Below are 14,459 nucleotides of genomic sequence, written 5' to 3' on the forward strand. Positions count from 1 at the left end.
CCTGCATTGAAAAGAAAAGAATAAAAAAGAAAAGCCCTGTAACAAATGTACATAGTCAAACAAAATAAATTCCCACATTGCCCATGTCCAGTCTGTCTCATTGCATCTTGAGTCTGTCATCTCTGTCAGAAGATAGGTGTGTTGCTTTATTTGTCCCCAGAAATTGTGGTGGGTCATTGTGATTAATCATAGTTCTTAAGTCTTTCATTTTTTTTTCCTTTAGAATTTGTTTTTTTTATAAATTGTTCTCCAGGTCCTACTTACTTCATTCTGCATTGATTCATAAAGTCTTCCCAGGTTTCTCTGAAACTGCCAGTTGTTTGTTATTTATAGCACAATACTATGTTCAACTATTCTCCAATCGATGGCTTCCCCATTTATTTCTGGTTCTTTGCTGCAACAAAATAGCTATTATAAATGTAAATATATTTTGTGTACATATGGTTCTCTTTCTTTGACAATTTTGACTGTATAAGAACTATTTCTGAGTCAAACGGTATGTGCAGTTTAAGTTAACATATCAGTCGTTAAGCTCCTACTATGTGATAGGCTTTGTGCTAAATACAAACTAAGGATTAAAAAGTAAGGTAAAAAGCAGTTATAGCATTAATAGAGCTCACAATCTAATGGGGAAAGAAAACAGACCAAGAACTACCTATAGAAGAGGTATGATAATAATAATAATAATAATAACAACATTTATACAGTGCTTCCCATGTGCCAGGTGTTTTACAATTATTATCTCATTTGATTATTACAACAACTCTAGGAGGTAGATGCTATTATGATTGTTATTTACAGATGAAAAAGCTGAGACAAACAGAAATTAAATGACTTGTTCAGGGTCATATAGTTCATAAATGTCTGAGGTTGAATTTGAACTTGGATCTTCCTGACTCCAGGTTCAGAGTTCTATCTGCTGTGCCACCAGCTACCTGGCATGTAGTAGGTGATTGATTGCTAGCATACACGGAATTAGGAAGAATACAGAAAAACTGAACTTTACCACTGTAGAAAATGCACTATGCAAAACTCCATCTTGAAGCCATAATGTTTTCTTAGAGTCACAGAACACTAAGCAGCCCAAAGGGAACCATGTCAACAAAGTGTGCTCCAATTGTTATATCCTCTCGTATTCGCATATAACAAGGTGTATTTGATATTTCAAAAGTTTAAAGGAAAAGAAAATACATAATTCCTTACCATATTAATAATAATTTTAATCTATCCATTATCATGATTTTTTTTCTAGCAACTTACTAACCATATTCGAGATACATTGCCAAGCTTCAGGAGCAAACTCCAGGGACAATTACTCTCTATAGAACATGAAGTAGAAGCCTACAAAAACTTCAAGCCAGAAGATCCTACAAGAAAGACAAAGGCTCTGCTACAGTGAGTTGTCACTGTCCTATCCTGTTCATAAACTCATTCTTTCATTTTGATTTTTGGCTTCCTCTCTTATTTTATTTTTAAACTTTTTTGTATGTTTTATTTTTTTTTAATTTTTGGCTTCCTCTGTTGTTATCATTTATTACTATATAGGCGAGTCTCCGGAGACTTCCTAGTCTTTAGATACTTAGATATTTACCCTCACCATGTGATTAGATTCTTAACTATTTGGTTTTTCCATTTTATGTTGTAATTTGGGTCATTTCATTCAATTAATTAGTAGGTTTAATACTAGTTGTGCTATCTTGTTTTTGTTTTTGTCTTTGAGCTAGGAATGCTCTTGCATGAGAATATGAATTAAATATAAAATTACACATTTTAAGCATTTTTAGAAATGTCATTGGTAATTATTTTAATGTGCTGTTTCTTCATGATTGTAATACACTTCCCAAGAGATTTTGATTTCTTAGCTATGGGTTCTCCCTTCAGCGATCCTGATTGCCACCATTCCAAGCCTTGGAAGATGGTTTCATAAGGTATTGTGGCCAAATGCATTTCAGTACCTGGTGACAATCATTTAGTCACAAGTTTTGCTGAACTTAGGTACTCTGTTCCACAGACAGAATTCCACAGTCTAGTCCTTGATCAATCAATGTCTTCCAGACTGATAGGACTTTCAAGAACTTGTCTGCTCTCATAGCCTGTGTACTCAATGTCGCTTCTGAGCCATGATGAAATATTAGGGCAATATTTTAGTGTCAATATACTTCACTTGTTGCACTGTTAAATACCTATTAAGTGGTCCATGAACATTGGGTGAGACGCTGGGGATAAAAAGACCAAATTTATATTGTCCCTGTGCTCTCAGAGGAAATAGCATAGATGCATATTAGTAAATGTTATAAATCTATATATCTATGTACATATTTCTGTATACAAACTAGCATATGTATATAGCTATATACATATATATTTGTTATGTGCATATCTAACATACATACATGCATAAAAACAGATAAAAAGTAAATGCAAAATATTTTTGAGAGCACTAGTAGCTGGAGGGCTCAGGAAAGACCTCATATAGAAAGTGGCTTTTTAACCTACTTTGATATGAACTAGAGATTTAAAGAGTTGGAAGTGAGGAGGGACCTGGGAGTATAAAGAAAATGCAAAAACAGTCCTTGACCTCAGTGAGTTTACATTCCACTGAGGGAGCCAACATGTACGTAAAGAGGTAGGGACAAGATATATACTGAGTAAATGGACCTTGTAGGTGAAGGCTCTAATTGCTGGGGAAAGAGAAAATCAAGTCTTTGCCTTTTTCTTTTCTTTTCTTCTTTTTTTTTTTTTTTGTGAGGCAATGAGGGTTAAGTGACTTGCCCAGGGTCACACAGCTAGTAAGTGTCAAGTGTCTGAGGCTGGATTTGAACTCAGGTATTCCTGAATGCAAGGTTGGTGCTTTATCCACTGCACCACCTAGTGGCCCCCTTTGCCTTTTTCAAAGAGGAATTTAGGTGAGTTTTAAAGGAAGTCAGGTATTCTAAGAAGTGAAAGTGAGAAGGGAGTGCATTCTCAGCGTGGAGACAGCTGTCACAAAAGCACAAAGATAGAAGATGGAGTCATATGTGCGGAATGGCAAGTAGGCCAGTATGGCTGGACTGTGGAGTGCCTGGAGAGAGTAGTGGGTAAGAAGAGTAGGATAGGAAGGGACTAGATTGTGAAGAACTTTCTTTTTAAAATAAAAACAAAATTTTTACTTTGTTTTCTTTCTGGTGAGGCAATTGGGGTTAAATGACTTGCCCAGGGTCACAAAGCTAGTAGTAAGTGTTAAGTGTCTGAGGTCAGATTTGAACTCAGGTCCTCCTGAATCCAGGGCCGGTGTTCTCTCCACTGCGCCACCTAGCTGCCCCAATTGTGAAGAATTTTCAATGCCAAATGGAGGAGTTTGTATTTGTTTCTAGAAACAATAGGAAGGCATTTCCTTTATTTGAGTTTTTTGAGTAGAGGGGTAATTTAGATAGAAACACTTTTGAAGCTCTGTGGAAAATGGATTGGATTCGGGAATTACTTTATGCAGAGAGACAAATAAGGAGGCTGTTGCTATAATCTAGGTGAGAGGAGATGAGGGACACTGTGTGAGCTGAGAGAGGGCTGTATATGAGAAACTTTGTATAGAAACACTATATGTGATTCGGCAACTGATTGGATTTGTGGGCTGATTAATAGTGAGGAATCAAGGATAACACAGGTTGTGAGTGTGGGTATCTAAGAGTATGAGACTGGGTACCCTCAACAGTAATAGGAAGGTCAGAAGAGAAGTAGGTCTTGGGGGATAAAAGATGGAGGTCTAACATCCTCAGTCTCCTTAGTTAATTTATTATCCATTTAATACCCCTTAATTCTGGTTATTTCTTAAGGGTCTCCAGGTCTCTTCTCTACTAATCTAATCCTGTCAAAAAAAGGAAGTGAGGTTAGACCTATTCTTGATTAAGCCAAGTTAATCTTTATAATTTATGATTCCCTTTCCAGATTTTTGACAACAACCTCTATAATAATCCATTCTAGAATTTTCTCAGCAGTCAATTTCACTGGTTCATAGTTTGTAGTCTCCCCATAACCTCTTTTTTGTTGAAAATCAGAACATTTGTTTTTCTCTAACCTTGTGTTATCTCCCCTATTTCCATGATCATTCAAATATCACCAACAGTGGGTCAGCAATTAACATCTGCCAGTTTTGCCAGAACTTTCAAGATGAAGTTAATATGAACCATGTGAGACTAGACTTCATCAAGGGAGACCAAATACTCTCATAGTCTGTCTCCTTACTATTAGGAAAATTGAAATATTACTTAAATACTGTTAACGGTTCTGATCAAATGGATAGAATTCATTTAAGGATACATAAGAACTTCAGTATTTATGCCACTTTAAATTGTGCTTGCTATGTAAACTGTATAGTTGTCTATTTTTTTAGAGCTGAAAAGCATGCATTCTTAATTTTGCCAGTAGGTGCCACTAGATACATTAGGAAAATAATATCTAGGAATACATGTAGTAAAATTCATTTCAGAAAAGGAAAACCCTTCAACTTGGACATTTTGACTTAAACCTTTTTTCTTTAATATTTTAGGATGGTTCAACAGTTTTCAGTGGATTTTGAGAAAAGAATTGAAGGCTCAGGAGATCAAGTGGATACACTGGAACTCTCTGGTGGTGCAAAAATAAACCGAATTTTCCATGAAAGATTTCCTTTTGAAATCGTGAAGGTGTGTATTTCTGGATGGGCTTTCTTGCTTCCCTGGCCTTTTTCTTTCATTCTGGCTGTTGTCAAAATCACTGCTGAGGAAGGACTGTGTGAAAACAAAAGAGGGCAGCAACCGAGTTTCCCAATTAGCTCCTTATTACTTATGATAAAGTGGCAGGAAAGAAGAAGGGGAAATATTACCTTTTGGTAATTATTACCTATGTTAATAGAGTTTCACTCCATATTTGATATTGTGAGGGATTAGGTCTTTGTCTTAAGTGTTACTGGTTTGTTTCAAAGATCAAAACTCTTGGCCAGTGTGGGGCATCCTGTTACACATTATTCTCTTCTTTCCTTTTTTTTTTTAATCCAAATAATTTTAATGCTTTAAACAAAAATGGGTTCATTAGACATGCATAATTCTGAGTTATAGTACTAAATACCCACAATATTAATTTTAGCCACTATATAATACATCTCAAAAAATTTTATATTTCCATTTTCAATCTGACTTTTATTATTTAGATCTTAATCTTTCCCCTGAAAATTTTAATCAGCTATTTAAAACTAGAAGAATAAAAGATTACCTGTGGGTTTCAATTGAACAAACATTTATTAAACACCTATTTCCTAACAAATAAGTAAAGGAAAGTAGGTAAGTTTTCATTTAAGTTTTAAAAGTATAACTTACACATTTGTTTTCCTTTCAGTATATAAACTATACATTTAACTTTGAGAATGCTGTTGACAATAACTTAAATATATAGTTTTTACTTAGGCCTCACAATAACCCAGTGAGGTGGGCATTAGAAAAATTTTATCACTATTTTTCACATGGGAAAAATAAGTCTCATAGACATTAAATGATTAGCCCATTGGTATTCAGCTAATAAATGTCAAGAAACAGAATGTGAACAAAGGTCTTCCCAATTCTAGGGCCAGTACCCTCTCTGTTTTATGCCCAATTATTAGCTCTTATGATTGAAAAAATACATGTCTCATGGAATTTTAGAGGTGGAAACACTGTAGTCAGAAGCAGAGAACTTCAGTTTAAATTTAAACTCTTCCATTTACTTTCTTACTATTTATTTGGTTTTGAGGCAAATGACAGACTCAAACTTAGAGCTAGGAGGGACTTTAAAAGTCATTGAGTTTAATCACATAATTGTACAGGTGAGGGAACTGGCTCAGAGAAGTTCTATGATGTGCTTGAGGTCAGACAGGGAATTTGAATCTATGTCAAACTTCGGTCCTTTATTCAAATGCAGATGCTTTATTTCTAAATCCAATGTTCTTTCCACTGTACCATGATGCCTTGTATCATCCCTGGGCCTCAATTATCCCATCTATCAAGTGAGAATAATACCTTGCTTACTTGAAAGCAGAAGGTTAGATTACATGAGCTTGAGAGATTCCTTCAAGTTCTAATACCTATAAGTATTTGATTTTTAAAAATTTCCAGTTGATTTAAGCCATAGTGTCAAATAAAAAAAACAATTAGAGGGGTCTGGAAACTCTGAAAGAATTTATTACAGCAATCCCAATAGTGGGTTAGTCCAACATTAAAGGCTATAAAGATTTTTAGAGTTAGCAAAGATATTGGAGATGATACAGGCCTCCATAAACTACCTTTTACAAAGATGTTTCATTTATCTTCAACTGCAATTGTAATGGCTACCAAGAAATGATAGTCATTGTTCATATAAGGACAGGTGACATATATAAAACACATGGTAGGGATATTTGTCAGTTATACTATGGCTTCTTTTTAAAATTTTTTTGTTTTTATTTTTAGTGAGGCAATTGGGGTTAAGTGACTTGTCCAGGGTCACACAGCTAGTAAGTATTAAGTGTCCGAGGCCGAATTTGAACTCAGGTACTCCTGACTCCAGGGCCGGTGCTCTATCCACTGTGCCACCTAGCTGCCCCTATACTATGGCTTCTTAAACCAATTAGTGTTCTGAGTTGATATAATAAACACCTTACCTTTGAATGTCAGAGATCAAAATAACAGATGGGCAGGATCCTTTAAAATAACCTTTGTTATTTGTATGCTAGTAAGAAAATGATGGGTGATTTCTTTAGTGTAAGGAACTCCTTGTATTGAAATTCCTTCTGCTAAAGGACATTTTAACTCATTGATGCCTTAGTAGATAAGACTTGCTCTGGGTAGCACAGCTAGTAAATGTTGTGGCAGCATTTGACCCGAGGTCTGGGTAGTGCCAAGCTTATATCCCAAGCTAACTCTACCCTTATTTGTAATGGAGTCACCAGCAAAACCTTCTATAACCACCCAAAACACCTGGTTCAGCCCTTGTTCTTGACCTGCATATAAACAAAAGTTCTGAACTTCTGATTGTAGATTGTAAGAAACATGGGTATCCGTTTCTGAATAACTCATTTAAGTCATACTTGTTCTTTAATATTGGGTTGCCTAATTATTCAAAAGGAACTGAGCAGAATCTATTCTTGCCTCACTGTTTTGTAGATGGAGTTTAACGAGAAAGAACTGAGAAGAGAAATAAGCTATGCAATCAAAAATATTCACGGTATTAGGTGAGTGATACATGGATTTCTTTGTCTTTAGTTATCATGATCAAAAGAAAACAAACATGTTTTTTGATGTGTCACTGGTGATCTTTTCATCAAATGATAACAGTGCAGAGAAGTAGGAGTCATATTAATAGGAAATCCTATTTCTAGTTTCTATAATGATGCTCTTCACACCTTACATAATCTTTTTTATTTTCCTGCAACCAATTACCCTTGTTTTTTAAAAAAGGCTGATTTTAATTACTCTTTTTAAAAACAGAATTGCGATGAAAAACAATTGTATTACTTCATTAGATCTCTAATTTTATCAACGTGGGTAATCTTCCAGAAAAGTATATCACACTGTGTCCATCTTATGCCATGATTTAATATACATTAAATTCTGTTTTCAACTTTGTTAGTTATTTCAGATGATCTGGGATCTCTTCCCTCCTATTCAGTCCAAACTTTTCATCTCAGGGTCAAATTGGGAAAAGGTTAGGGATAGGAATTGAAAGGGATTAATTGTAAATTACTTTATATACGTGTATATGGCTAAGCATGTGTGTTTGACAATATACTAAAATCAAATAGAACTATTTGTTCAATGATACTTTAAAAAATTATCTCCTTTATTCTCAATAGCTTTGACCATAGACAATGATTTTCTTCCAGATTGAGCTTGGGACTGAGTATGTGTTACATATATAATCATACTTATCTTTTTGAGGCACCAGAGTCTAATACAATCATTCTGGAAATGTCTAGATTTTGTGTAAAGTAAGTCATTCGGTCAACAAGTATTTATTGAGAATTTACTACGTGCCAGGCATTATGCCTAGCATTGGGGATAAAAAAAAAAAGGACAAAAAGATAGGATCAGGGGCAGCTAAGTGACACAGTGGATAAAGCACTGGTCCTGGATTCAGGAGGACCTGAGTTCAAATCCGGCCTCAGACACTTGACACTTACTAGCTGTGTGACCTTGGGCAAGTCACTTAACTCCAATTGCCTCACTTAAAAAAAAAGATAGGATCCCTGTCCTCAAGAAGCTTGCAGTCAAATAAAAAACACATGAAAATAATTATGCATAAATAGACACTACAAATGGAGGTTACCTGTGGAAAGGTATTAGCAGTTGGTGAGAGGAAACCAGGAAAGGGCCCTGCAAAAAGCAGAATCTGTACTAAGTTTTGAAGGAAGAAAAGAGGATAGTTTTCTGAGGTATATTCAAAAGTGAGTGCTACAACTGAGAACAAAATTCAAGTTTTTAAACTCTCAGACAAAAATTTGCTTTTTATTCTTTACCATAAGTACCTAGCAGGAGGGCTATGATGCTCTAGAAGAGAATGAATACATGCTTGGCAAATGAGTAGCCAATTATCTTGTCCCAATTTGATTTTCTGTCAAGGCCCCTCTCTTGGCATCTGGATTTCTTTTGAATTTTAAAAAAACCCATATCTCTTGTTTCTACACCCAGTATTTCTCCCTCTTGCCTATACAAGCTCCAGATTTCTTGCTTAGTCTGCTACTCCTGGAATGCAGATTTAAAGCTGAAAGGAGTTACAGTGTTCATTTAGTCCATTTCCCTCATTATATGGATGAAGAAGCTGGAGCTGATAAGGTTAAGTGGCTTGTAGTAAGTAGCAGAGACAAGATTTGGACCAGTGTGCCTTCACGGTTAATTCTGGGTTCTTCTCACTATACCACACTCTCCTTCATATTAATGTCCGTCCCTTATATCTAGGGGCTGAGACCCGTCTTTATGCCAGAATTTTCTGACCTTGAGAGGCCTGAAGTTCCCCCAACTGTATCTTGGAGAAAAACGAAAACAAACAAGGAAAACCCCCACTCTGCGAGTGCCCTTGATTTCATATCAATAATCTCTTTGATTCCTATAAACATTTTCCTTTTATTCCAGCCAACTTTGTTGTTGTTGTTTAGACTTTCAGTTCTGTCTGACTCTTTGTGACCCTGTGTACCAACTCTCCACGGGATTTTCTTGGCAAGGATCCTGGAGCAGTTTCCCATTTCCTTCTCTAGTTTTGTGCAGGGAGGGGTTAAGTGGCTTTCCCAGGGTCACATACTTAGTAAACGTCTGAGGTCACATTTGAACTCTGGTCTTTCTGACTCCTTGCCCAGTGTTCTAACCGTTGCTCCACCTAGCTTCCCCACAGCAAACTACCTGACAAGAAAAAAGGAATCCCCTTTTTTTTTGATGTATTTTTTCCCCAATCACCTTTGTTCCTTTGAGATTCCATTCAAAATTAAGCCTTGAATCTCCTCTGAATATTAGCTATGTGAGTACAAAGATATTTTGCTTTGTGTATTTTTGAAAAGTTGCATTTATATTTAACTTTTAAATTGAATTAGTACAACTATAATATGATATATGCAATGATGATTTTTAACTATGTAAAAGAACCCAGTGGCAATGAGTTTGGATGTTTGTGTTTTGATGCAAAAATGACAAGTCCTACACATATCCATATCTCTATCTCTATCTCTATCTCTATCTCTATCTCTATCTCTATCTCTATCTCTATCTCTATAATCTTAAGGCTTACAAAATATTTTCCTCACAATAGTGCAAGTATTATTATTTCTATTTTACAGACCAGGAGACTAAGGCACTGAGAAGTTAGTGATTTGTCCTTTATCACACAACTAATATGTGTTCAAGGTATGCCTTGTTCATGTACTAATACGGACACACCTGTATTCTATTTTTGTCATGACCCACAACATTGGCCATCCATATAGTTAATCATTTAGGTTGATATTTTAGGATGTTAGTTCTCTCATACTATATCTGTGTACAGACCATAGCCATAGCAGGACTTTAAGACCTTAAACATATTTAAGGTATTTTGGGGGAAAACTCTTTCTTTTAGTATAAGTTTAAATTATAGATGGGAGACTTTGAGTCTTCATGAAAACTGGACCTATTGACTGACAGCCCTTTGGACAACTATCTAGTTTAATCACTAAAATCCTACATTCTGCAAGAAGCCTTCTCTGGTTCCTCTTAATTCTATAACTGGTTTACCCTGTACACATCTTGTATGTACCTAGTTGTTTGCATTTTATCTCTCTCATTAGAATGTGAACTCATTGGGCAGGTAGGTGGTGCAGTGGATAAAGCATAGGCCCTGGATTCAGGAGGACCTGAGTTCAAATCTGACCTCAGACACTTGACACTTACTAGCTGTGTGACTCTGGGCAAGTCACTTAACCCTCATTGCCCTGAAAAGAAAAAAAAAAACAATGTGAACTCACTGAGGGAAGGGATTGTTGTAGCCTTTTTTTTTTTTTTAAATCTCTAGTACTTATCACAGTGCCTGGCACATACTAAGTGCTTAATAAATAAATGGTTGTTGACTAACTGACTGACACAAAGCTACTGAAAAGAAAATTAATATATTGGTAAAGTATCTCTTGCATCTGGGGCAAGAGAGATGGGGCTTAGTTACTCTACTGGTGATCATTGTATTTAGCAACACAAACAGTGCCATGGGACTCTTGGCAAAATTTTAAGATTGGGGGGCAGGGATTTAAACTTACGGTCTTTTTTTTTGTACTTTTAGCAAATTCACATTTCTTAGTTGCTCTTGGGAAATAGCGTGAGATGGAGAAACTTAGAACAATTTAGTTGTGGAGGTGGAAGAGACCTTAGAGATAATGTGATTCAAGGTACTCATTTTATATATGAAGAATTGAGGATCGCGAAAGATGTTTACCCAAGTTGTAGTTATCTATGTATAAATAGTTAATTATATAACTTATATTAAGACTTATGCTTCCTAAATCCTGTTCGACACTTCTTACCACTTCTCCTTCATTGTTATTGAATTATAAATTCTTTAGAATTGTCTTGGATCATTGTATTAAACAGATTAGCTAAGTCTTTCATAGTTGATTGTCATTACAACATTGTTGTCACTATATACAGTGTTCTAGTTTTGCTCATTTCACTTTACATCAACTCATATAAGTCTTCCCAGGTTTTCCAGAAGCTATCCACTTTGTCATTTTTTACAACACAACGGTACTCCATCACAATCATATATCACGACTTGTTCAGCCATTCCTCTAATTGGTGATCATTCCCTCAGTTTCTCATTCTTTGCTACCACAAAAAGAGCTGCTATAAATATTTTTGTACATATAGGTTCTTTTGGGGGGAAGGGGAGGATCTCTTTGGGACACAGACCTATTAGTGGTATTGTTGGATCAAAGAGTATGCACAGTTTTATAGCTCTTTGGGCATAGTTCCAAATTGTTCTCCAGAATGGTTGGACCAATTCACAACTCTTATTTCCTCACATTCCTTCCAACATTTTTCATTTTCATTTTCTGTAAAATCTACTCTCCAGTGATACTTTTAAGCAGTGGTATTCTTTTTCCAATTTTGTACATATTATTTCACAGATTGGTATCTAATGTGAACTATAAGGAATAATGACATTATTAGTTACAGCACTATGGATGTTACAAATCATTATGTGCCTCAAGAATTGCTTTGTATTTTTTTATTACCACAGATGGAATAAACTTAAATGCTTTGGTTTTATTACCATAAATGCTTTATCTAGCTAGAATATTAGCGCTTAAAAAATCATATGATCTCATATACTGTTTTCTCTATTTACAGGACAGGATTATTTACTCCAGATATGGCATTTGAAGCAATAGTAAAAAAACAAATTGTAAAGCTAAAAGGACCTTCCCTGAAGAGTGTAGACCTGGTGATGCAGGAGTTAATCAACACTGTAAAGAAATGTACCAAAAAGGTAACTTCTGAATGATTTCATTATGATCATTGTGTGATCTTCTGTCGACCTTCTAGTTATGGAAAGGAATTTGTTTTAGTCACCACTTTCCATTTCTACCTACTATCTCAATATAAATGTGCTTTGGGATGGAAAAACGATACTACTTTTAGGATACTGAAGAATGGAGTAGAAGGACACATATCATTGTGGTTACTTTTTGGAAGACTTAATTTCATTGTGCTTTTTTTTTTTTTCTGAAGTAGATGAAAAATCACTTTCCAAAGTTCAGATCATTCTGTGTCACCTTCCTCATTCTCATCCACATACCTGGCTAGGAGAGGGAATTTTCATTGTCTGGGCCAAGGTTCTTACATTTGTTTAGTCAGTTTCCAATCAGCCAGTAGGAGACTATTTCAGCATTTTGTTGGAACTCTGGTCTCATCAGTGTAGGTCCTTATGGTGGTGCAGTTCACAATCCATCCACACTGCATCCTCTTGTATAACTTTATTCATGTCCTTCCTAAACCCGTTTAGTAAAAGGATCCAAGACAAATCCAAAGGATTCATGATGAAAAAATGCTATCTACCTCCAGAGAGAAAACCCTGAGTACAGATAAAATCATATTTTCTTTTCTTTTTTGATCCTCACAACAACTGGGAGGTAGGTACTATTTACTATGCACATTTTAAAAATGGAGAAACTAAGGAAAACAGGTTAAGTGACTTGCCTGGGGTCACACAGCTAGTAAGTATCTGAGGCCAGATTTCAACCCAGGTCTTTCCAACTCCAAGCCTGATGTTTACCTCCTGTGCCACCTGGATGCCCTGGGGAAGAGATCATGAAGAGAACACGTTTGACCAGGGAACTTGCATGGAAGGAAGGCGTAGAAGAAACATTTGTAGTCAGAGAATATGTATGAAGGGGCATATTCCAGAAGCTCATGTGGTCTTGGACACGCCAGACACTTGGGACATTTATGGTTGGAGCATTTCAGGTGTCCAATGTAGAAGGACATTGATGTTCTCTGCTGTCATCATTATGTTATACAATCACTCGGCTAGGCATTACATATTCATCCTCCAGCATGTTATCATTCCTGGACATCCCTGTCGGTGACATGGCTATCAAAATTATCTCTGCTACTTTATACTAGAGTGCAGTGTCTGAAAAGTCATTCTCTGATGAGGGCAGTTTATATTCTTATAGTTCATTAGTCAAGGGATGTGAACCACCATATCTACCCAGACAACCACAAGAGGCAACTGAAGGCCCAGCCTATGATTCTGTCTGTTACTTTGATCCCCTTTCTTTTACTGCTTGCTCCTAGACAGTTATCTTACTTGGGGTAAGGAAATTCTTTTAAACTCTGCCTAATTTCATTATGAGTCTGTATACCCCAAGCCCACTTCAGGGATCTTCTTCCCAAGATCCACCCTGATTGGCATATAAAGTAAGCTGAGGTTAAAGACAAAAAACTCGGTGATGTGGTAAGGGCCAGCAACATTCACCCCTTGCCCACATTATCCATTTATCATGCATACCTGCCAGCAACAAGATCTTTTATGCTGCATTCTAGCTAGTACAGACTTTGCCAGTCTCCTATAGTGTAGTGAATCACCCCTTCTATTATCTGTATACTTATACTATTTACTTCATAGGGTAGCCATAAAGAAAGTATCCCGCAAACCTTAAAAGGTTAGATTGTTGACTACTGTACTCTGGATTCCTTTGAATGACAAATAGGCCTGACACCTGCTAAACTGTTATTTCATTAAAATGATTACATTTAGAAAGTTTCCCTGTATTCTCTGCTTCTCTTTCTTAATTATCTTTGAGATGGGTACTGAAGGTAGATATTTTTATCTCATTAAAGCTCTCAAGTTAATGATAAAATATTTTTTATTATTTCTCATAGCAAATCATTTTATAACTCTGAATCCCAAGTAATCAATACATTTTGAAAAATATCTCAAATTTTGTTAAGAAAACCTTATTAAACAAATATTATATTAAGGTCTCTAAAAACGTCCCACTCTGAAAAGTAAGGAGGTACCCCTGTTTTTTGTTGTTGTTGTTATTTATTTGTTTTTGTTTTTGCAGGGCAATGAGGGTTAAGTGACTTGCCCAGGGTCACACATAAAAAGTAAGTGTCAAGTGTCTGAGGCCAGACTTGAATTCACATCCTCCTGAATCCAGGGCCAGTACTTTACCACTGCGCCACCTAGCTGCCCACCCCTGGGTTCTTTAAGTCTGTGACAGAATAGAATACTATCCAGTAGATTCTACCAAACTAGAAAAAAACAACAACCATTGGGTTACTATTCAATTTATAGATTTAGATCTGGAAGGGATCTTAGGCACTTTTATCCAACCCCTTCATTTTACAAATGAAGAAAGTGACCCAGAGAGGTTAAGTAACTTGACTAAAGCCATACAAGTAATAAGTTTCAGAGGCAGATCCAAATCCAGTGCTTTCTACTATAGGCCGGTAGAGGTTCAGTTGAGACCATGCTGG

At 36.0% G+C, this 14,459-nt stretch overlaps 1 protein-coding gene across 8 annotated transcripts in view; it reads left to right on the top strand.

Moving 5' to 3' along the window:
• The window catches only part of DNM3 (dynamin 3), a 592,171-nt gene that overhangs the window by 187,349 nt on the left and 390,363 nt on the right, over window positions 1-14,459 (top strand). For all 8 annotated transcript variants that reach the window (XR_006356236.1, XM_044000106.1, XM_044000101.1 and 5 more), the window contains exons 7-10: window positions 1,253-1,395; window positions 4,523-4,658; window positions 7,125-7,192; window positions 11,823-11,961. Coding sequence is in view for 7 of the 8 variants with exons in the window: in XM_044000106.1 (XP_043856041.1) it covers window positions 1,253-1,395; window positions 4,523-4,658; window positions 7,125-7,192; window positions 11,823-11,961 (486 nt within the window). In the remaining variant the exon portion in view is untranslated. The remainder of the gene's footprint in view (window positions 1-1,252; window positions 1,396-4,522; window positions 4,659-7,124; window positions 7,193-11,822; window positions 11,962-14,459) is intronic.

The sequence above is a fragment of the Dromiciops gliroides genome, chromosome 4 (genome assembly GCF_019393635.1).
Source record: "Dromiciops gliroides isolate mDroGli1 chromosome 4, mDroGli1.pri, whole genome shotgun sequence".
Lineage (NCBI taxonomy): Eukaryota > Metazoa > Chordata > Mammalia > Microbiotheria > Microbiotheriidae > Dromiciops > Dromiciops gliroides.